The 25,593-nt window shown below is 36.2% G+C and overlaps 1 protein-coding gene across 8 annotated transcripts in view; it reads right to left on the bottom strand.

Moving 5' to 3' along the window:
• Nucleotides 1–25,593, bottom strand: part of SMARCA1 (SNF2 related chromatin remodeling ATPase 1) — a 99,548-nt gene that overhangs the window by 15,177 nt on the left and 58,778 nt on the right. For all 8 annotated transcript variants that reach the window (XM_081041957.1, XM_081041958.1, XM_081041962.1 and 5 more), the window contains 4 exons: nt 17,761–17,883; nt 14,055–14,187; nt 5,136–5,254; nt 4,808–5,020 (listed from right to left, as the gene is read on the bottom strand). In XM_081041957.1, the coding sequence (XP_080898083.1) occupies nt 4,808–5,020; nt 5,136–5,254; nt 14,055–14,187; nt 17,761–17,883 (588 nt within the window). The remainder of the gene's footprint in view (nt 1–4,807; nt 5,021–5,135; nt 5,255–14,054; nt 14,188–17,760; nt 17,884–25,593) is intronic.

Raw genomic sequence — 25,593 nt, 5'->3', positions numbered from 1 at the left:
TGTACTAAGACTAAGACCCCATTTTTAGATATTTTTCTTAGGAGGAAAATAGAACTATTCCTGTGCTCTGAGCTTAAAAATCTAAATTGATCATATCCTTCCTACTTGTTTATGTAGTTCAATAGAGACTCATTACATACTTAAAGACCACACAAGTTCTCAGAGAAAGAAATCACAATCTTTTTAGCATAAAGAAATGGAACTAAGGCTCATTTTTCTTCTTTTGCACAGCAAGAATTTTTAAATGGTGAAGAGCCTCAAAGAACTCTTCAACCTTTAGCTGCAGGCTTTCAAAGTAAGGCATATTTAGAAGTAGAGGTTCATGCCTTTAAGCACTTTAAGACTGTTATTTAAATCAGGAGCCATGAATTCAGTACTTTCAGGTCTCAGAATAAAATATAATTACCAAGGTTTCTACTTTTTTTCTAAATATTTCACACTGTTTATTGTTGTCTCTGGGAAAGAAGAGCATCATCTTTAAGCAAGATTATGTTTTTAAAGATAGCTTCTTTAGTAAACTAAGTTTAAAGTTTAAACATTAATAAGATTTTAATTGGAACACAGTAACACTCAAATACTGAATTGAATTACATCCTCTATTTCCAAGATGTGAGTTTTCAGTGAAACACATTTTAATTTTGGAAATCATAACTGCCTTTTTCAAGAGGGAAATTTCTCTTCCTAGATTGTGAATGTGATTCACTATATAAGAACAATCATATAAAATGAGGGGGCAAAGAGATCATCTAGGAATACTAATATTCTATTCATTTAAAATAATCCACTAACCAGGAGGAAAATAAAAACCTCATGAAAGAAAAGTTAACAAACAAAAAACTTTAGATTAAAATTTTAAATCTGAAATAAACTATTATAAATTTTTAAATTTCTTTAGAAATCCCACCTTCTAGAAGGTAATTAGGACACAGATGTCTTCATTTTCAAAAGACAAGATGAAGGCTTCGTTTTGCAATCACCTATATAGTTAATATCTGCTCTTTGAAAAACACACATTAGAGATTTAAAGATTTAAATCTCTTGGTAAAGAAAGAGGTAAATGCTTTGTAGAAAGAAGACAGGAAAACAAAGATTCTTTACAAAGGAGTCCAGAGACATCTAGTGGTTGTTAATAATATACTTGTGCGTTTTTTTCTTGGAAACAGATAGGTTATATAGTTCAACAGTCATGTTGATATTACAAATAAAAGATTTTCGTTGTACTTTTGAATGTTTCAATGCACTGCTTTTGTTTAATGACTAGAGAAACTACAAACAGTATTAAACTATCAAGCTTTTAAAAAATTAGTAAAATATCACTGAAATAATACTCAAAATTCAGCAAACATTCCATCAGATAAAAGGGCATGTGTGATCTAAAACAGGATTCACACAAAAATGCAGGTAGTCATTTATCTTTTACAAGTTGTTGATGCTGCTCTAAATAAGATCATTACACGCATAAAACTCCAAATGGCTAAAATTTTTAAATGCAAGAGGTACAAACTTCCAATTATAACATAAGCAAGTAATGGGGATGTAATGTACAGCACGGTGACTAGAGTCAATAATATTTAGTGCATACTTGAAAATTGACAAGAGAGTAAATTCTAAAATTTCTAACTACAAGAAAAAATTTATTTTGTAACTCTATATGGTGACAGATGGTAATTAGACTTATTGTGGTGGATCATTTCACAGTGCATAGAAATACCAAATCACTATTATGCTGTACACCTGAACTAATGTTCTGTCAGTTATAATTCAATTTAAAAAATGCATGGTTTTTGAAAGGAGTTCTCTGTTAAACATGATCACAGATGCACTGAACTAGAAGGCACCTTAAAAGGCCAAGCAGTTCTCTCCCAAAGCCTTCAGAGAGTCAAAACAGAATCTCATTTTCAAATCTAATAGAAAAGCTATTCTACATTGTTTTTCAATAATCTATGTTAATGCTCCAAAGAACTGTGTCAAACAATTCTTCCCTACATCCATTTCGTGCTACAGCTTAATTCTTATCTTTTTTTATTCTTTTATCTCATCTTTGTACTGTATCTTATTAACACATGCACCTCTTAATATTCTTTTGAACATGTACAGCACTTTAAATTTATTTCTATTAAATGTTGTGCTGTAACTTTTAATTTCAATTAAATGTTGTGCTGTAACATTTAATTTCAATTAAATGTTGTGTGTGGAATTTCCTCAAAAAATTAAGAATAGAATTACCATATGATCCAGCAATCGCTCCTCTCCTGGGTATCTACCAAAAAAAATCTGAAAACATTTATCCATAAAGATATGTGTGCTGCAATGTTCATTGCAGCTTTATTTACACTGACCAAGACAGGGAAACAACCAAAGTGTCCTTCAATAGATGAATGGATAAACAAGTGGTATATATATACAATGGAATACTATTCTGCCATAAGAAAAGATGAAATAGTACCATTTGTGACAACATGGATGGATCTTTTTAAAAAAATTTATTTATTGGGGTGACAATTGTTAATGAAATTACATAATTTCAGGTGTACAATTCTGTATTACATCATCTATAAATCCCATTGTGTGTTCACCACCCAGAGTCAGTTCTCCTTCCATCACCATATATTTGATCCCCCTTACCCTCATCTCCTCCCGAGATTATAATGCTAAGCGAAATAAATCAGATATAAAAAGTAGAGAATCGTGTGATTTCGCTGATATGTGGTATATAAAACTGAAAACAACAAAAGAACAAGACAAACAAATGAAGGAACAAAAACTCATAGACACAGACAATAGTTTAGGGGTTACCAAAGGGTAAGGGGGGAAGGGGACTCTAGACGAGGGTAAACGGGGTCTAATATATGGTGATGAAAAGAGAATTGACTCTGGGTGGTGAACACACAGTGTGAAATATAGATAATATACTACAGAATTGTACACCGGAAATCTACGTAACTTTACTAACAATTGTCACCCCAATAAACTTTAATTTAAAAAAAATGTCATGCTGTGAGATTCAACTGATCCATCATTCCAGTTTCTCTAGTTCCTTCTGGATCCTGGCTTGATCCAAAGAATGTGCTAGCTCTCCCAGCATTACGTATTCCATAAACTTGATAGACACATTCTAGTAACAAAACTCTAAATTTGTGTTAAAGTTTTAAGGAGTATCTGATCTTACAAAGCATCCGCCAAAATTAGCACCTTCAATACAGCAACTTAGATTTTTCTTTTCTTTTTAATTCAACTTGAACTGAAAATATAAAAACGAGTCAAACAAAACATTAAACATTGCTTTGCACCCTTATGAACTTTTGGCCAAGAAAACATTCACGATAGATAGCAACTACTTAAGAAAAAAGTCCAATGTTTGGATTGTTAGTTTATAGTTACTTTTAATTTTTAGGCTGTATAAATCTATTTTTGTTTTAACTACCTTTGCTAACAAAAGATGAATGTCAACATTAAAAGCATATTGCATTTATTTCAATATCATCATAACACTGCTAAGCAGCACTAGAATTTAACAGGAACAAAAAAAAATCTCAAAAGAAAAAGAAAGTAACAGACTGAATTATAAATTACATACTGCTAAAATAAAACTATCTCTTCTACTTAATTATTCTCTGTCTCACAATATTCTTATAAAGACGCGATTTCTCATTAAAAACAAACCCTTAAGTTTTTCAGTCTTAAGTACTGCCTGCCTAATTACAAAGGGGAAAATATACTTTAAAGTGGACAACTCTAGTCACCATATTAACCAAGTTATCAAACTTGGCATAACCAAAAGTGTGACAACCTGACATCATGTGCCACTGATGTGAGGCAATAAGAAATACACATCACTTAATGTTGCATTCTTGTGTAAAAAGCTTAACCTAAATCTAACAATGAGCAAACAACGGATGTGGAACATTCTAAAAGGCAACGAGTCATTGTTATGGAAAAATGTAGGGGGCGGGTGCCTATAAGGCACCATCACATAACTGAAAAGCATGAGATAGAGGAAGTTACTTGGGTCTTTAGATAACACCCACATTTCTGTAGGGGGTGTCTGGATGGCTTAAGATGCTAGCCTGGGGCAACCCTTCTTATGTTAATGCCCCTCCACCCAGCAGAAGAATGTATATAACCCCTGATTGAGCTGCAATAAAGAGAGACTTGATCAGAACTCCTGTCTTGTCTCCGGTCTTTGTGTCTCCCATTTTCCTCCCTTCTAGGTGCTTCGGGGTCCCTCGTGTAGTGTCCCGCGGGTCGGGACAGAAAAAAAAGTTGTTGATTGAAAGACTAAAGAGACTCAACAGCCAAATATAATGTGTGAACCTTGACTGGACCATCACATTTAAAAAACAGCTATGAACGGCACTTTTGGGACAGTTGGAAATTTTGTACATTGACTGCATACCAGATGACATTACTGAATCAATGTTAACATTTTTGGGGAGGATAATGATATTGTGGTTCTGTGGGAAAATGTCTTTATTTTTAGGAGATGAATGCTGAGGTATTTACAGGTGAACACAAATGATGTATGAAACTTACTTTCAAATGGTTCAGAAGTATAGATATGTATATTTGTGAATATAAAATACATATACGTATTTCTGAATGTAGATATGTTTCTGTATTTCTGAATACTACATACAGACTCTACATGTATCTATAGATTATATGTATGCATGTTTAAGTATATACATATGTGGGTGGGGAGGAGAAAGCCAATGTGGCAAAATGTTAACAATTACACTCTAAGCGAATAATACATAATATGTGAAAATTTCAAAATAAGAAGTTGGAAGAAATAAGGAATACATACCATGGCAGTTCTAGACTTGATAAACCAGTCAAATCTAAACTGAGGAGCATTCCGTACACACTGTCTTAATTCTTCATACACATTTTCTCTATCAAAGCCCATTTTGTGTAACATACAGATCAAGAATCTATCTTCTTCCTCAGTATAGTTCTTTCCTTTGCTGGTTCCATACTGAATACGTAATTGATGAAATGGAGCCTTGTATCTTGCAATCTATAGATTTAAATAAAATAGCACTTTTAACTAAATGTGCAGTGATAAGTCAAAGCTAATCACCATATCAATTAAAACAATCTAATAATATTTTGACAATTATGAAATACAATACTTTGGCATCCAGGGCTTTCTTGATACTGATCTTCCGTTGAATTCTTGCTTCTCCACGTTCAATTTGGGCCATAATTTTCTCAATGTCCTGTAACTCATTGCAACGTTCCCAAAATACAGCTGAAAAACAGTTATTACTTTACAACACTATCATCTTAAGCAAATGAGTCCAAGGAACTGTAGAATAAAGAATTAACAGGAGAGGATATAGTAAAATTATACTGTTTAAAATTAAGATTCAAATTCATCTGTATGTAATAGGTTCAATTATTTAATACCCCTAATTTTTCATTTAAAAGTAAGACCTCAACAAGAAGGTTTAGGTTAGTGAGTTTCCTTTCAAGAAACACTATGGCATTTTTAATTATCTGTCCCAAATGACTAAGATTTCAAAAGATACTACAGATACTAATTTAAGGTATGTTTTCATTCAAACATGGTATAGAAGGGACTGAACACATAAAGTTGAAAGGAGAGAGGGTAGCCATATAGACTTAGAGAACATAGCTTCCTAGCAAGCAAAAACAAAAACAAAACCATTATCAACAGATTATTAAACTTTATATTAAGCTTTCTGTGAAGCAGCAATTTCCACTGAAACTGTTGCTTCACTTTTGGAACCACTCACTGATCTTAAAATATGCCCAATAACCTATAGCTTGTTTTTTAAACTTACTTGGAAGAGCCCTTTTCTAAAAAAAAATAAATAAATAAAAAAATAAAACACCAAGTCACCCAAAATTTATAAATGAGCTAAATAATCTGACTGCATTAATATGTCACATCTTAGGACTTCAGTGAAAGGCCTCTTAATGATATACTTTACATTCTCAAATTTTTCATTTTTAGAGCTTATCGAGAAAGGAATTTTAGCACTCTGATTTTTATAAGCACCTGTGTTCATTTATTCATTCTCTCACTTATTCATTCAGCACAATTTCAATACCTGCTATGTAAAAGATTTTCATGAACAGCCAACTGCACACATTTCTTCTTTTATTGCAATCAATTACATAAACCCACTCCAATCTCCCCACCCTCGGATAAACCCCAATAAAGCTGTCCTAAGCTAGTTATTTCACCAGGCCTGATGTCAAATTTGAGGGAACAACTAACACGGTATCTTTTAGAATCACTTGTTTTCTCGAAATTTCATACACACGGATGCCATGTTGAATAAAATTCTATTTCAGAAAATCTCTTTGCACATATCCTTTACACTCATTTCAAATCTTGCTGCTAAAATCTTTTTCTCATCTATTTTTCCTTCGCTAAGCCTCCAAAAGCCCTAAACTTACATAATAAAGTTTAAGAGTAATAGTAATGTTATGTTGGTATCAAGGAAAAGGAAATTCATCAACCTGATTTATATTATACAAAATAAAAAATGCAATCAACCTTTAAGTCCCTGGTAATCACCAGAAGACCCCTTCATATTTCCAAAAAAAAAAAAAATGTATTCTCTAAACCTGGATTTCTTCAAGCACTAACACTATAGATAATTTAAGACCTGTTCCTAGACTGCATTAATCTTTGGTACATTTTATAGTATTGTAATCTTTCCTCCCTACTATGTTTCATTGCAAAAAAACACAGAATTTGAGTTGCTAAGATAAATAGGCTTTAAGTAGCTAGCATAAAAACCTACACCTACTTTGCAACATTGTTTCCCTGACAAAAAATGTGCTAGATTCAAAACAGCTGATATTTAAATTTGAGAGTTCAACCAATCAGAAAGTTAGAAACTTCCTGTTCCATGTTGGATGTGCTGTGACATATACTAACTCCATATGCCTTAGCAGCTAATGTAGTTCTCATCAACACCAAAGACAAGATCAAAATGGCATGAGGTGAGCCTCTGTAAATCTCCCCTGGAATTTACAATGCATCCAATAACTATAACTCCACAAAGGACTCCCTGCACAGCAGACAGGCAAGAAAAACAGGCCCACTACTGAATTTAACTAAAGGTGGGAGAATCACGCAAGCAGGGGGAGGGGAGGAGGAAGTAAGGGAGAAGTGTGGAGATGGAGCTGTGCGGGTGAAGGATGCAGACCTAGCTCAGTACTCCAAGATCGCTGCACCCCGGAACTACCTTAGCTGCGGTAGAGGGAAGAACTCGGACTGCTAAGGCTCTGCTTACGGCCCACAGGGCTGAGGGGACAGCATATAACACGGCTGAACTGAATGCTCACGGCAGAGAACTCGGAGAAAAGACTGAGGGATGAAGGCTGAAAACGGTGGTTTAAGTCCTCACTGCCGAGCAGAGAACAGAAACCCTAGGCACTAAAACTAGCCACCAGCTCCCTACCCACCCAGAGCTCGTCCCGCCCCCACCTGCCAGGAGGTAGAAGCGGAACAGTAGCAGTGTCAGATCAAAACAACAGAATATTTGCTGTTCTGACAACTGTGGACTGCAGACACAGATTCGCAGCCCAAATACTTCTTGCAAACGGGAGGGAGCTGTGAAAGCAGGACTGCCTGTGATGATAGTAATCAGCATTGCTCTGGGTCACCTATCACAACTCACTCCGCCCTTGGCCCCACCTATATGGGCAGATCCCTGCAGGAGTAAACAGGACTGCTGAAACATACGGGCTCTGAATCTGGTGCAGGAAGAGCTTTGGAACTATATAATATCTACGAATACCCACACAGACACTGCGCCCTGTGACCCACGCGACCTATTAACAGAGAAAAAGCCCGTCTCCCAGGGAATCCGCCAAATGTATGAGAAGCTGGAATACTGAAGAGAAAACATAATACTACCATGTGTGAGAGAAAAAAGGCTACAGTCGGAGAGAAAATAAAACATTCTACCAACAAGTACTGGAAAACAAAAAAAAAGATCTCTTCCTAGCAACCTGATGTAGAAGCCACTCCTGCAGATGTCTAGGAAGAGAAATAATAAATCAGTAACTGCCAGGAATGATCAGGGCAACTAGACAGCTCAGAAAGAAAGTGAAAATCCTCCAGAAAAGGAACTTAAAGATATGAAAATACGTGACTTAAATGACAGAGAATTCAAGATTGCAGTTCTGAAAAAACACAACGAGATGCAAGAAAACACAAAAAGGCAGTTTACTGAACTCAGAAACACAATCAAAGAACAACATGAGCATTTTATGAAAGAGACTGAAATTTTACAAAAGAACCAAATAGAATTTTGAGAGATTAAGAAATCAATAGAAGAAATTAAGAATGAAATAGCCAACTTAGGTAGTAGAGTTGACCAGATGGAGGAAAGAATTGGTGACATCAAAGATAGAAACCTGGAAATGACAGGGATCGAAGAAGAAAGAGACTGGAGACTTAAAACAAACGAAAGAACTCTGCAAGAAATATCTGACTCCACCAGAAAGAGCAATATAAGAATAATGGGCATACAAGAGGAAGAAGAAAGTGAGAAGGGAACAGAGAATATATTCAAACAAATTGTCGATGAGAACTTCCCAAACTTGTGGACAGAACTGGATCCTCGACTCAACAAGCAAATAGAAAACCTAATTACCTCAATCCCAACAGGCCTTCCCCAAAGCACATTGTATTGAAGCTGTCTAAAATTAATGACAAAGAAAGAATCCTCAAGGCAGCCAGGGAAAACAAGACGGTAGCTACAAAGGAAAGCCCATCAGATTATCATCAGATTTTTCAGCAGAAACTATACAAGCCAGGAAGGAGTGGAACCAAATATTCAAACTATTTAAAGACAGAAATTATGAGCCAAGAATAATATACCAGCAAAGATATCCTTTAGATATGAAGGAGGAATAAAGACCGTTCCAGATATACAGAACCTGAGGGAATTTTCTAATACACGACCTGTACAAAAAGATATACTAAAAGAGGCTATTCGGCCATCATCAACAGGGACAATTTGTAGCAACCAAAACATAAAAAGGGAAAGAGTAAAGGCATGTACCGGAATATGGGAATGGAGGAAGCAAGCGTGCTGAAGAAAATGGAATACTCTAAATATCAAACTTTCTTTTACATAAACTTAAGGATAAACACTCAAAAAAAATCCAGATACAGAAATATATACTGTAATAAAAGAAGAAACAGAGGGAAACATCATAGAATACCACCACACAGAAACAATACACAACAACAAAAAGGCAAACAAACAATGGAAACACAGCCATACCAGAAAGCTGAAGACAAAATGACAGGAAACAGACTTCAGGGTGAAAAAGGTAACAAGAGACAAAGATGAGCATTTCATAACGGTAAAGAGGACTATACAACAAGAAGACATAACAGTTATCAATATTTATGCCCCAAATCAGGGAACACCGAAATTTACCAAGTACCTACTAACAGAACTAAAGGGAAATTGACCAAAACACAATTACACTGAGGGACTTAAATACATCATTGACAGCTATGGATAGATCATCCAAACAGAAAATAAATCACGAAATAACAGGCCTAAATGACACATTAGATGAAATGGACATAATTGACATATATAGAGCACTTCATCTGAAAACATCAGACTATACATTTTTTCTAGTGTACATGGAACATTCTCAAGGATAGACCATATATTGGGACAAAAAATCAGCCTCAGCAATTTAAGAAGACTGAAATCATATCAAGCATATCCTCTGATCACAAAGCTTTGAAATTGGATATGAACTGTAAAAAGAAAGCAGGAAAAAACACAAATACAGGGAGATTAAACAACATACTTTTAAAAAAAGACTGGGTCAAAGAAGAAATTAGAGGAGAGATCAAAAGATACATAGAAACAAATGACAATGAATACACATACTACCAAATTTTGGGGATGCAGCAAAAGCAGTTTTAAGAGGGAATTTTATATCATACAGGCCTATCTCGAGAAACAAGAAAAATCTCAAATAAAGAACCTCACATTACGTCTTAAAGAACTAGAAAAAGATGAACAAATGAAAACAAAAGTCAGCAGAAGAAAGGAAATAGCAAAAATCAGAGCAGAACTAAATGAAATAGAGAACAAAAAAACAATAGAAAAAATTAATGTGGCAAAGAGCTGTTTTTTGAAAAGATCAACAAAATTGACAAACCCTTGGCTAGACTCACTAAGATAAAAAGAGAGAAGACACTAATTAACAAAATCAGAAACGAAAAAAGGGAAGTTATCACTGACGCCACAGAAATACAAAGGATCATCCAAGAATACTATGAAGGACCAACTTCTATAACCAAATTCTATAACCTAGAAGAAATGGACAAATTCTTAGAAACATATATATAGACTTCCTAGGCTGAAACATGAAGAACTGGAAAATCTAAACAGACCAATCACCAATAAAGAAATTGAATCAGTCATCCAAAACCTTCCCAAAAGCAAAAGTCCAGGACCAGATCGCTTCACTAGTGAATTCTACCAAACCTTCAAACAGGATCCAATACCAATCCTGCTCGAACTCTTCCAAAAAATTGAAGAAGTGACAGTACTCCCTAACTCATTTTATGAGGTCAACATTACCCCGATACCAAAACCTGGTAAGGACAACACAAAAAAAAGAAAACTACAGACCACTATCTCTGATGAATACAGATGCAAAAATCCTAAACAAAATTCTAGCAAATCGAATACAACAATGCATTCAAGATTATTCATTATGACCAAGTAGGTTTCATTCCCAGGGCACAAGGATGGTTCAACATCGCAAATCCATCAATGTGATACACCACATAAACAAAATAAAGGACAGAAATCATATGATTTTATCAATTGATGCAGAAAATGCATTTCACAAGATGCAACATCCATTTATGATTAAGACACTTAATAAAATAGGTATAGAAGGAAAATACCTTAACATAATAAAGGCCATATATGACAAGCCCTCAGCTAATCTCATGATTCATGGTGAAAAACTGAAGCCCTTCCTTTGCTCTATGTTCAGGAACACGACAGGGCTGTTCCCTATCACCTGTGCTTTTCAACATAGTGTTGGACTTCCTTGCTCGAGCAATCAGGCAAGAGAAAGAAACAAAAAGCATCCAAATTGGGAATGAAGAAGCTAAATTGTCACTCTTTGCAGATGACATGATGCTATACATAGAAAACCCTAAAGACTCAACCAAGAAGGTATTGGAAACAATCAGCGAATACAGTAAAGTTGCTGGATACAAAATCAATGTATAAAAATCCATTGCATTCCTATATAGTAACAATGAAATCTCGGAAAAAGAAATACAAAAAATAATTCCTTTTGCAATTGCAGCAAAAAGAATGAAACACATTGGAATAAATTTAACCAAGGATGTGAAGGACCTATATGCTGAAAACTATAAGACATTTTTAAAAGAAATTGAAGAAGACACAAAGAAATGGAAAGACATTCCATGCTCATGGATTGGAAGAATCAACATAGCTAAAATGGCCATATTACCCAAAGCAATATACAGATTTAGTGCAATTCCCATCAAAATCCCAATGACTTTTTTTTTAAGAAATAGAATAAAAAGTCTTCAGATTTGTTTGGACCCACAAAAGAACCCGAATAGCCAAAGCAATCTTAAGAAAAAAGAACAATACTGGAGGTATCACACTCCCTGAATTTAGCTTGTACTACAGGGCTACAATAATCAAAATAGCATGGTATTTGCAGAAAAACAGACATAGACCAATGAAATAGAACTGAGAACCCAGAAATAAAACCACATAAATATGGACAGATAATTTTTGACAAAGAAGCTAAAAACATACAATGGAGAAAAAACAGCCTCTTCAATAAATGGTGCTGGGAGAATTGGATAGTCATGTTGAAAAGAATGAAACTGGACTGCTATCTGTCACCATATAGAAAAATTAATTCAAAATGGATCAAAGATTTAAGCATAAGACCTGACACAATAAACTGCATAGAAGAAAACATATGTACTAAAATTATGGACCTTGGGTTCAAAGAGCATTTTATGAATTTGACTCTAAAGGCAATGGAAGTAAAAGCTAAAATAAACGAATGGGACTATATGAAACTTAAAAGCTTCTGCACAGCAAAAGAAACCATCGACAAAATAAAGAGGCAACCAACTGAATGGGAGAAGATTTTTGCAAACAGTGCTTCCGATAAGGGGCTAATATCCAAAATGTACAAGGAACTCATGCAACTCAACAACAAAAAACAAACAACCCCATTGAAAATAGGCAGAGGACCTGAAGAGACATTTCTCCAAAGAAAACATACAAATGGCAAATAGACATATGAAAAAATGCTCAACATCACTAGTCATCAGAGAAATGCAAATAAAAACCACAATGAGATATCACCTCCCCCCAGTAGAATGGCTATCATCAACAAGACAAATAGCAACAAGTGTTGGAGAGGTTGTGGAGAAAAAGGAACCCTCATACACTATTGGTGGGAATGCAGACTGGTGCAGCCATCATGGAAGGCAGTGTGGAGGTTCCTCAAAAAATTACGAATAGAATTACCATATGACCCAGCAATCCCTCCCCTGGGTATCTACCCAAAGAATCTGAAACCATTTATCCATAAAGACACGTGTGCTCCAATGTTCATTGCAGCTTTGTTTATGTTGGCCAAGATATGGAAACAACCAAAATGTCCTTTGATAGATGAATGGATAAAGAAGTTGTGGTGTATATACACAATGGAATACTATTCGGCGGTAAGAAAAGATGATATAAGTACATTTGTGACAACATGGATGGATCTTGAGAGTATGATGCTAAGCGAAATAAGTCAGACAGAAAAAGCAGAGAACCCAATGATTTCACTGATATGTGGTATATAAACCAAAAACAACAAGAGAACAAGACGAACAAATGAGAATCAAAAACTCATAGACACAGACAATAGTTTAGTGGTTACCAGAGGGCAAGGCGGGTTGGGGTGGGAGATGAGGGTAAGGGGGATAAAATATATGGTGATGGAAGGATAACTGACTCTGGGTGGTGAACACACCATGAGATTTATGGATGATATAATACAGAATTGTACACTTGATATCTATGTAATTTTACTAACAATTGTCACCCCAATAAATTAGAAACAAGAAGACCAAAGACACAGCTGAGTAAGAGAGGAATATGTTTCTAGGATCTATCAACAAATTTATTCAAGCAGTTTTAGATTTATTGCAGCTTGCCTGGAGTTCATGGAATCCACTTGACCTGCCTGGAGTTGACTGGAATCCTGAGGTTGTGTGAGGATCTAAAATGGCCTGAGAGGAATTCTCTACTTCAAGCATGGCCTAGAAAGATACTAATTCAATCCACTGAACCTGAAGTCTGAAACTTAACTTGCCCAGGAGAGGACCAAATTCCAGAGGTGGGAAAGTGTGTGTCATGCAGGCTCTTCGGTCCCATTCCCCACATAAGAATGCAGGATATGGTGAGGCCAAAAAGGAATACCAACAGAGCCATAGAAGGGGGGTTCATACCACTATATTCTTGCTGGTGGGAAGCAGGAGCCTCACCATCCACAATCTGCCGTCCGCTTCTCTGCAAGCCAACCAACCCCTTGCTAGCTGCAATCCACACTTGCTAGCTCAGCCATGGCAGTTATATCAGTGGCCAATGGCTAACTAGTTACAGCTGATAACCATGTACTATCCGAGCCAGCACCTTTCCATGTGAGGCTGAGAGCCTGGAAACTGCTCTCTGGGACTCTGTCCCCACAGTGGGATACTTATTTTATCAGTGTTCATCCAATAGCCACTCTTGTTTCATCAGAGCTTTACTTTTCTCCATTAGCTAAGTACTAGGGACAGTAACAGTCACTTCGGTCTGATAAATCTTACGATCTTTTAGTCAAAATACAATTCTATTTTATACTCTCACCTACATTTTATTCATGAAAGTATAAAATATCTCTGAACAATGGTAGAATTAAATTGACACTATAGAAATGAATAAGATTACGATTAAACAACATGTTTGAAGTTATATACAAACCTGAATACTCCATGACCTCCTCAGGGGATTTGCCCTCCACCTCTCGAGCTATATTATCAATATCATCTCTTCCATACTTCTCATTAGCTTTAATAAACTGGTTAAAATCTCGCTTAGTCCAGTTTGTGAATCCCTGTGGAAAAAAAAATAAACATCATCAATCAAGGTTAAATTAACAACTCTATTTATTGTTCTACTTATTTCTATACAATGATACATTAAAACAGTTTAAAAGACTTAAAATCGTTCCTCCTTATAAAATCCCAGGTTTTTTATGTCGGAATCAAAAGTTGAATGAGCATTATTCATAAAAATAACTGCTTTTCTATCATGAAGATAATGCACTTCTCTCCAAGTACTAAAACCTGATTTATAGGTCTTAAACAAAAAAAAAAAAAAAAAAAAACCAAGGGCTAAAATGTTGGGTAGTTTTTAATTCCATATTTTATAGATGCCTACATTAAAATACAAAAGTATTAAAGTGCTACTATAAATGCTGAAGTCCTGATATTCCAGAACTTCATATTTTTGTATGTTTTCAAATTATTTTCATTTTTCAATTACAGTTGACATTCAATATTATTTTATATTAGTTTCAGGTGCACAGCATAGTGGTTAGACATTTATATAATTCATAAAATGGTCCCCCTGATTCGTATAGTACCCACCTGGCACTATACGTATCTGTTCCCATGTAAATTAAGAGAGGGATGTGGATGCATTAAATCAAAACACAAGCATGGAGGGAAAAAAATGCAGAAGAAAAATTTTGTAGCTCTTTATATCATTTCAGATACATAAGTAATTTCTTTTCAACACTGTATTCACAAATAGAATTTCTATAAATAGAATTTTATTGTGCTTACTCAATTTCTTTACTAAAACATAGACCAGTTTCACCAACCAGTGTTTTAAAACTCTTTGGTTATTAGCATGTCTGTGAAGTCACAAAACCAAGAATTTGATTTCTACTCATTTCTCAACCCACATAAATGTGATACCCTCAATATTGCACAACTTTATCCCTATACTTTAGTTGATGAAGATTTCAGATGACCCCACATATGGTTCTTTTGTATTGCCATGAGTTCTTAATCATGGATATATGGTCAATTAATTTATGACAAATGAGTCAACAATATTGAATGGGAAAAGGACTGTCTCTTCAACAAATGATGTTGGGAAAACTGGACAGCCACAAGCAAAAGAATGAAACTGGACCACCATCTTACATCGTATACAAAAATTTTCTCAAAAAGAATTAGACTTGAATGTAAGTCCTGAAACCAAAAAACTCTTAGAACACATAAGTGATAAGCTCCTTGACATAAGTCTTGGAAATGATTTTTTTGAATCTGACACCAAAAGCAAAAGGAACAAAATCAAAAATAAACAAGTGGGACTACATGAAAATATAAAGCTTTTGCACAGCAAAGGAAACCATCAACAAAACCAAAAGGCAACGTACTGAATGGAAAAAAAAATATTTGGAAGTCATGTATTTGATAAGGAGCTAATATCCAAAATATATAGAGAACTCATACAGCTCAACAGCAAAAAAAAAAAAATCCTCTAACTTATGTAACTTTACTAACCATTGTCACCCCAATAAATTTTAATTTAAAAAAATCCGATTAAAAAATGGGCAGAACACAGTGAATGCTACAATGTTTCTTATATTTTCTGGAATATCCTCCCAAAAATAAGATATTTCTCTTACATAAAGATGAAAGTTTATGACAGTTTATAACCCAAAATGAATACTAATAAAGCTCATTTTTGGGGGGAAAAATGGGCAGAAGTTCTACATAAATATTTTTTCTAAAGAAGACATATAGAGGGCCAACACGTACATGAAAATATGCTCAGTATATTTAATCATCAGGGAAATGCAAATCAAAACCATAAGGAGATATCACCTCACACCTGTTACGATGGCTATTATCAGAAAGACTAGAAATAAGTGTTGGCAAGGATGTGAAAAAAAGGGAACTTTGTGCAATGTTAATACGAGTGCAAATTCGTGGAGCCACTATGGAAAACAGTATGGAGGTTCCTCAAAAATTTACAAGTAGAACTATCACATGATCCAGCAATTCTACTTCTGAGTATTTATCTGAAAAAAAATGAAAACACTCATTCGAAAAGACTTATGCACCCCTATGCTCACTGCAGCACTGTTTATAATAGTGAAAATATGGAAACAATCTAAGTATCCATCGATGGATGCATGGACAAGGAAATTGTGACACACACAGAATATTATTCAACCATAAAAGAATGAAATCTTGCCATTTGTGACAACAAATGGATGGACCCTGAGGGCATTATGCTAAGTCACAGAAAGACAAATACTATATGTGGAATCTTAAAAACAACACCAAAAACTAAGCTCATAGGTACAGAGAACAGTGGTGGTGGCCAGGGGAAGGGTGGGGAGTAGGAGAAATGGGTGAACCTTATTTGGGGTGTATTTTTTTCAGTTTAAATAAACTGAAGTTTTTCTAAAAAAAATTATTAAGGGCAGCAGATAAAGATGATTAAAGGTGAATTAAACTAGTAGGGGAGGCAAAAATTTTGATTTTACTTGTAATTACAAACTAAAGCAATTTCTCATTTGAGACTGTATATTCACAATATATTGTACATTCACAATATACTGCAAGCCACGTAGTATTCTAATACCATAACTTTATTTTTGTGTTCAGGAAATAAATTTTGAAAATAAAACATGAATATTTAAATATTTTATTCTGTGGTAAGTCCTAATATTCAGCCAACTGCAATTATTTTTCAAACTAAACTTCATGACTTTCAGGCATTTGGCTCAAAAACTTCTGAATATAATTTATAAAAATTCATGCAATAAAATTACGTTATAAGAAAGAAAAGTCCTATTTAATAAATAAGATATAAAAACTGCCTTTTAATAATTAACGTGGGAAATTTCCTAGCAATGTGCCTTGCATATTTTTCAAAAGAATTTGCTGAAAAAATAAATCTTGCTGGTAACTTTCTATAATAAGGTAGTATCATACAGTACACATTTTTGTTTATTATTTTGCAAGGGTATTTAGTGCTGTAACTTTTTTATCTTCTACAGGTTACTTTGTAAGTATGACACTCATAAAACTCATTAAAGCAACAATAACTAGAAAGCATTAATATTTTGTCCAAATGGAAACGTTCCTGATTTAGAAACTATTAGCTTTTAATTATACAATGATCACCTTAAAATGTTTTAGAAATCTTTCATCATTGTATTAAAGTTCTTTCCAAGAAAGGATGAAAGGCATTTTGACAATTACGAAATTATTCCATAAATAAAAGATTAGTAGAATATAATTTCAGAACATTATTCATATCACTCAACAAAATCAATTTAAATTTTCAAGAATATGCTAGTAATTATTGTCTATCAGGATTCATGTGAATTAACTGACCTAATTATAATTGATAAAATACATGTCTAATAATTGACACCTACATTTTTCATTTTTGTCTTTTCTAGTATTTCCAAAAGGGTATAGTCCGTGAAAGAGATAAAAAATAGGGATATTTGGTCTAAGCATATACAAAAAATATCTGAGTTTTGTTAATGTGTCCAATCAGGGTACTGGGGTCATACAATAAAAAGTAAGTGATCCATATTTCCTTTCTTTCTATTGGTTGACCAGAAGTATTTCAGCCATTTGAAATATTTTACTTGTGTGAGAAGTTTTTCCTTTTCTTCAGTCTCTTCTGATGTAAGAGGTTCAGCTCCATCAATCTTTTTTTGTTCCTCTCTTTGAGCCACAGCTGGATTTGGCATATCAGGATTCCTTGGGACCTATAAATCAAGAGATGAGTTATGAGTAAACTGCTGGGAAAAATTAATTAAGGGTGTATATACATGTATCAATCTTTAGAGTTATTCCAACAGTAAACAATATAAAGTCATACAAGAATGATACATGATCCTCTCTACATTCCCACTACCATATTACCAAAATAAAAACCTTAAGTGTGCCACTTAGTATTTTAGAGTTAAAACCCAATGCTAAATGCCACATTAAATTCTAGAGTTAGTTATACTGTAAAACAAAATATATCTTTTAATATTGTAATACATGGCAATAACAATTATGTCATTGACCCCAACACCAACATTATACAATAAATTCTCAAGCCCAGAAGAAACAAGTTTGGTAGTACAAAAAGAGCCCATATTCATCCAGCAATATAGACCAGGGTAGAGAAGTGGCAATGCACCCAAAGACTGCATCCAATGCTCTGATCAGTTCATTGTGCAAAAGGAAAGGAATGCTTTTATTGCCTGCCAGGGTATGGAAAGAGAGAGAGCATCTTCACATAAAATGCAAAAAGTCTAGAAGTGATGAGATAATAGAGAAGCAAAAAATAATAATAGATTGTGTGTGAATGTGTCAGTGTGAGTGTGTGTGTGTGTGTGTGTGTAGCAGAGCACACAATCAGCTGTGATGAGATCCACAATCAAGGGAAAAAGACTACAGTAGCAATGGTCAACAGAAGTCATAAATAATGTTCTGGGTACAGAGTTGCAAATACACTCTCAACTAAAAGGAAAAGAGTTTAACTCCAAAAGAATGAGGACAGAAACTTAGCTCTCCAACGAAGCAGTCAGTCACCTGTATCTCAAAAATGCAGCCCCAGCGCCCTCGGTTTATTACAGTGAACACAGACAACCAGTATAGTTCAGCAGTTGGAGCAGCATTCATTGTATGGAGTGACAAACTAAGTCACTCAGTCCAAAGCCTCACAATATTTCTATGTGCATCTACAGTGATGATGCAGCACACTGATTGAAAAGAGCAGGTACATAACGGTGTAGTACATTTTATTGCATGCCATTACACATGAAAAGGGTTGACAGTAAGCCTTCCACTGTTTGGAATGCACACCTATCATAAATGACTCATTGCCTAGGGGTATCACATGGTTTTAGTACAATGTAATTATCATATATATATTATAGCACATTTTTCTAATTTTGATATATATTTCATACAGTTTGAAACTGTATCATTGTAACTTAAAATAAATATTTTTAAAACTATTATATTCAACAGTTGTTTAAATATAAAACCTACTAACTGGGCATTAAAAAGAAATACTGGAAAAAAACAGATTAATTTGTAATTAACACCAGAAAATCAAATTACGAAGTATTCACTAAATGTCTACTACCACATGTCCATAGCACTATAATAGGTATTCACTGAAATATAAAAGATGTAGTGGACATGAACCTTACCCACAGGGAGCTCACAACCTAGTTGTGGTATTTTGAGCTGTACTTTAAGAAACTGAAGGATCTGAAGATATGGAGAGGAGGGAAAGAATATTCTAGGCTGGAGCACTACGAGCAAAAACAAAGGAAGAAATGTACAGGAAGGAGCACATACAGTTTATGCTGAGAAGGGATAAGACACAAGGCCAGGTGGAGACAGATTTAGAGCACCTTTTGAAACTACACAGCAGACAACAGACAGCCATTGGAGACTTTTGAACAAGGGAATAAAGTGTCAAAACAAAGTTTTCACCCTTTAAGCCTTCTGCTACATGGATTAAAGTGGGGAAGTGACCAGAGGCAAGAGAACCAGCTAAACTATTGTAATCTAGAAATGAGGTATGATCACCTAGCCTAGGATGATGCCAAATGGAAAGGGAAAGGAAGTCGAAAATTAAAAATGAAATGTAGTCCAGTGATAAGCATGATTAAACGTAACTTTTTTCAATGGCTAAGTTCAATTTATAAATTACAGGAACACCATCAATTCCATTCCTAAGTATTTATCAAAGGAAATAAAAACAAATCTCAACAAAGACTTTTACACAAATGTTCACAGCTGCTTTATTCGTAATAGCCAAAAACCAGAAAACAGGACAATGTCCATCAACAATAGATAAGCAAACTGTACTATATCTTTACAATGGAACAGTACTCACCAATTAAAAAAAGAACTACTTAACAATGGGACAACATGAATGAATCTAAAAAACAGTATGCTAAGTAAAAGAAGCCTTACTTACACATAGTGTATGATTCAATTTATGTGAAATTCCAAAACAAAAAAATACTAATCTATGGAGAAAAATAATAGCAGAACAGTAGTTATGTCTGGGGAGTGGTTATGGGGATTGACTGAGAAGAGGTACTCTCTGGGGTGACAGTCATGTTCTGTATCTTTATAGGGGTTTTTAGTTATGTAGGTGTAACCATTTGTCAAAATACATCAATTGATACACTTAAGATTTACACATTTCACTGTATGTACATTTTACCTTGAAAAAAAATCAAACGATATTGAACTCTGGTTAACAATATGCATGTTGAAGTGTTTCTGGGTGAAATATACTTATGTCTGCAACTTTGAAACAGAAGAAAAAATAAGATGGATATCCATTTGGTAAAAGGTTAGAGAATAGGACAAATAGGCGATAAACCAAATACAGTAAAACATAAATTGGAAAATATATGTGGTGTGCATATGGGTTTTCAGTGTACAATTATTTCAGCCTTTTGTATGTATGCTTAAATACAATTACAGACATCACTTTAAAAGTTTAATACACTCCTTAAATTATTGGTATGTGAAATTATTTTGGCTTCAAATTTTAACTGAGAAAAATATCTTTAATTTTAAAATACTTCTCTATCAAATAAATTCAAAATTCTATGTCTAAGAAACCATATTTTAACAAAATAAAGTTATCTGATAAGCATCTAAATTTATGACAGAAAATGGACAAAATACACAAAATAAACTCTTTATGCCTATGGAGACATCCCCAATACTAAAGCTTTCCCCCTTGAACATTAATATAAGCAAAACCAGAATATTATGTCATATGATTAAATATTAGAATGCACTACAGAGTACTTCCACATCCACTTGTCATTTTTTTTTCTTTTCAATTTATTGCGGTGATAATTGTTAGTGAAATTACATAGATTTCAGGTGGACAATTCTGTATTACATCATCTATAAATCCCACTGTGTGTTCACCACCCAGAGTCAGTTCTCCTTCCATCACCATGTATTTGATCCCCCTTACCCTCATCACCCACCCCCCACCCCCTTACACTCTGGTAACCACTAAACTATTTTCTCTGTCTATGAGTTTTTGTTTCTCATTTGTTTGTCTTGTTCTTTTGTTGTTTTTGGTTTAATACCACATATCAGTGAAATCATAGGATTCTCTGCTTTTTTCTGTCTGACTTATTTCACTTAGAATTATACTCTCAAGATCCATCCATGTTGTCACAACTGTTCTTATATCATCTTTTCTTACTGCCAAACAGTATTCCATTGTGTATGTATACCACAACTTCTTTATCCATTCATCTATCGAAGGACATTTTGGTTGTTTCCATGTCTTGGCCACTGTAAACAAAGCTGCAATGAACATTGGAGCACACGTGTCTTTATGGATAAATGTTTTCAAATTTTTGGGGTAGATATCCAGGAGAGGGATTGCTGGGTCATATGGTAATTCTATTCGTAATTTCTTTTTCTTAAAATAATATTTATTAATTTTATTGGGGTGAGATTGGTTAGTAAAATTATATAGGTTTCAAGTGTACATTTTTTTATTATTTATTTGTTTCAGGTGTACAAGACAAGGTAATACTTAGGCGTTCATCATTTATATCCCTCACACTGTGGGCCCCTCTCCCCCCATCCACTATCCCTCCGACCTCGCACCGAGCCATCATCACATTATATATATATATATATATATATATATATATATATATATATATATATATATATATATATAAATTATAGTTGGCATTCATTATTGTTTAGCTTCAGGTGTACAGGGCCATGCTCAGGCATCTACATCATCCCTGAGGTGGTCTCCCAAATGGGACACTTGTCCATCGGATACCCTACAAAATCTTTACAACATTATTGATTACGTTCCCCAAATTAATTTTCAAAAACCCTGAGGCCCTCTTGTGGTTACCAACTGTTTCCTAATCCCTTCACCTTCCCCCTTATCCCCACCCCCCCATCCATCTAACAATGGGTCATTTTTTTTAATACAGCAAAACTTCAGAATGACTTCATCAATGTCATGTTTACTATTTTAATTCTAGAAATTACTCAAATACATAGTTGCTAAAAATTTTTAGAATTAGATAATGGCTTTAAATTCCAGTATCTCATCCTATAAAACAATTTCCTTCTTAACGTTCATCGTTTGTAAAAGGTATGCATTTCTCACCTCATGAGATTCTTATCAGCATTAAGCTTCCTGGAGTGATTTCAAATTGGCATATAAGAATTAAGTACACAGATTTCCAGTCAAGATGGCATACTAGGTTGTCATTCAGGGTGTGATGCGGGGTCTCCAGTCCCACTCCCCACATAAGAACTCAGGACATGGTGAGGCCAATAAGGAGCACCCACATAGCCATCCGTAGGGGAGTCATACCACTATATTCTCGCTGGCGGCTAGGTTGGAGACACAGGAAGCAGGAGCCACACTATCTGCAACCTGTCGTCCACTTCTCTGCCAACCAACCTCACGTGCTACCTGCAATCCGCTCTTGCTAGCTCAGCCACCATCTTCTTGCTAGCCCGCATTTTTTCTGCTAGCGTAGCCATAGCAGTTATATTAGTGGCCAATGGCTCATTGGTTACAACTGACGGACAACTAGCCACAGCTGACCGCCATCCAGTCATAGTTGATGGTCATTTACTACCTGAGCCAGCACCTTTCCACGTGAGACCGAGATCCTGGAAACTGCACTCCTGGCTCTGTCCCCACAGAGGTATACACTGTGCTTACCTCCTATCACGACTACATCAAAATTACAACTAAACTATACAACAGCCATCACTGAGAATCACCTGAAGTCTTGCTGAACCAAAGCCCTACAACGAAGGATATACAGAAGAAGCCACCTCGAGAATGGTAGGAGGGGCAGAGACACCAAACAGGCTGGTTCCACACTCAAGTGTGACTATTAAAAGTCACGAGGAATACCTCAGCTGCGGAGGTCCCACCTCGAAGGAGGGGTCCCAGCCCCACACCAGGCTCCCAGTCCAGGGTTCCAGTGCCAGGAAAAAGAAGTCACCACAACCTCTGGCTGTGAAAACCAGCAAAGACTGTAGCTGAGTGAGGCTGGATGGAGGGCCGCTGGAGTCCCAAGCAATCCTCTTAAAGGGCCTGCACATGGACTTACTTGCTGATGGACTCACTAGCTCTGAGCTCCAGTGCTGGGGCAGAACTCAAAAGGTGCCAGGAACATCTGGGGAGGAATTGAATTATCAGGCTTAGGGTGAGGGCTTAAGGAGCAGATTTATCCAGGATGGTGGTACTGACCAAAGCCATTGTTTCTTTGTTGAGCCCTACCCACTCCTAGTGTACAGACACAGGCAGCAGCCATACCTGAGTTTCCATCAATCTGGCTAACTCCATTCATCCATCCTCCCAGGTGACTCCCTAAGACCCTGTGCCATGCGGGGTGTCATGCGGGGTCTCAGCTCCCACTCCCCACACCAGAACATGGTGAGGCCAAAAAGAAACACCCACGCAGCCATATATAGGGGAGTCATACCACTATATTCTCGCTGGAGGCTGGGTTGGAGACATAGGAAGCAGAAGCCACATGATCCGCAACATGCCGTTCACTTCTCTGCCAACCAACTAACTTGTTAGCTGCAACCTGCCGTGCTAACTGCAATCCGCTCTTGCTAGCTCAGCCACCATCGTCTTACTAGCCCCCATTTTCAGCTAGCATAGCCACAGCAGTTATATTAGTGGCAAATGGCTCACTGGTTACAGCTGACGGCCAACTACCCACAGCTGATGGCCATCCAATCACAGTTGGTAGCCATTTACTACCTGAGCCAGAACCTTTCCACGTGAGGCCGAGAGCCTGGAAACTGCACTCCTGGCAATGTCCCCACACCCTGTCCCACCCAACTTTCAGGCACATCCAAGCTGCTTCCAGCGGCTTTTCCATACAAATGACCTGTCTTGGCCCATGCTGCAGACTTTCCAAAAATTTCTCAAAGGGTCACAAAACCCAAGCAAGCAACATCTGGATTCGGTGTGTCCCATACCTCTTGCTGAGCAGCTCCAAACCCGGCACTAGCAGCATCCAGCCTCAGTCCATGGCTTGGCCTCTCGAGGCACCTGCATTCCCAGCATGGGTAGCAGCCATTTGCAAATTACTCTGTGGCTCATGCCACATGGCCCCATGCAGGGCACAGGCTGCAGCTGAAGCTGGCCTGCAGTTGGGCCCCTCCCAGGAAGCTGTGGGACTGGCATGCCCAGTGGCCAACTTTGGATGGAGGTGGAGCATCACCCAGCCACCTCCAAGGACATACACCCAAAAGGTAGACTGGGCAGGCACCAGAACCCTGCTAAAGCGAATCCCATTTCATAGGGTCAGCCCCTGCACAAGAGCTCCTCCACTATAGTCAAATCCAGTCCTTACAACCAATCAGCCCAAAGGTCAATCCCTCTCACTGATGTGCGAACAGCAACCAAGTCTCCACTACAACAGGAGGGTACATACAGCCCACACAAGCGACACACCTGGATCACCCAGCTCTGGTGAACAGGGAGACTGTACCACTGAAACCCACAGCACACTTACTACATAAGGCCACTCTACTAAGACCACAAGGCATAGCAGCCCTACCTAATACATAGAAACAAACACAGGGAAGCAGCCAAAATGGGGAGACAAAGAAATATGACCCAAATAAAAGAACATAACAAAGCTCCAGAAAAAGAACCAAACAAAATGGAGACAAGTAACCTACCAGAGGCAAAGTTCCAAACACTGATTCTTAGGATGCTCAATGATCTCAGGAAGAACTTCAGCAAAGAGATAGGAAGCATAAAAATGGAGATAAAAAACATAAAAAAGAACCAATCACAAATGAAGAACATAACAATTGAAAAGAAGAATACATTAGAGGGAATCAACAGATTAGATGAAGGAGAGAATCAAGTCAGCGATTTAGAAGATAACATAGTAGAAAACACCCAAACAGAACAGCAAAAGGAAAAAAAGAATCCAAATAAATGAGGATAGTTTAAGGGGCCTCTGGCACAACCTCAAGCATACCAACATTCACATCATAGAGGTACCAGAAAGAGAAGAGAGCGCTCAAGGAATTGAAAACCTATTTAAAGAAATAATGACAGAAAACTCCCCTTACCTGGTGAAGGAAATATACATAGAAGCTCAGGAAGCACAGAGAGTCTCAAACAAGATGAATTGAAAGAGGCCCACACCAAGACATATTATAATTAAAATGCCAAAGTTGAAAGGCAAAGAGAGAATCCTAAAAACAGCAAGAAAAAGGCAACTATTTACTTATAAGGGAGCTCCCATAAGTTTATCAGCTGATTTCTCAACAGATACTTTGCAGGCCAGAGGAGACTGACACAAGATATTCAAAGTGATGAAAAGCAAGGACCTACAAAGATTCCTCTACCCAGCAAAGCTAACATTTAGAATCAAAGGACATACAACGAGCTTCCCAGG

This window comes from Rhinolophus hipposideros (genome assembly GCF_964194185.1).
Source record: "Rhinolophus hipposideros genome assembly, chromosome: X".
Lineage (NCBI taxonomy): Eukaryota > Metazoa > Chordata > Mammalia > Chiroptera > Rhinolophidae > Rhinolophus > Rhinolophus hipposideros.
This window is presented reverse-complemented; position numbering and strand designations above follow the sequence as displayed.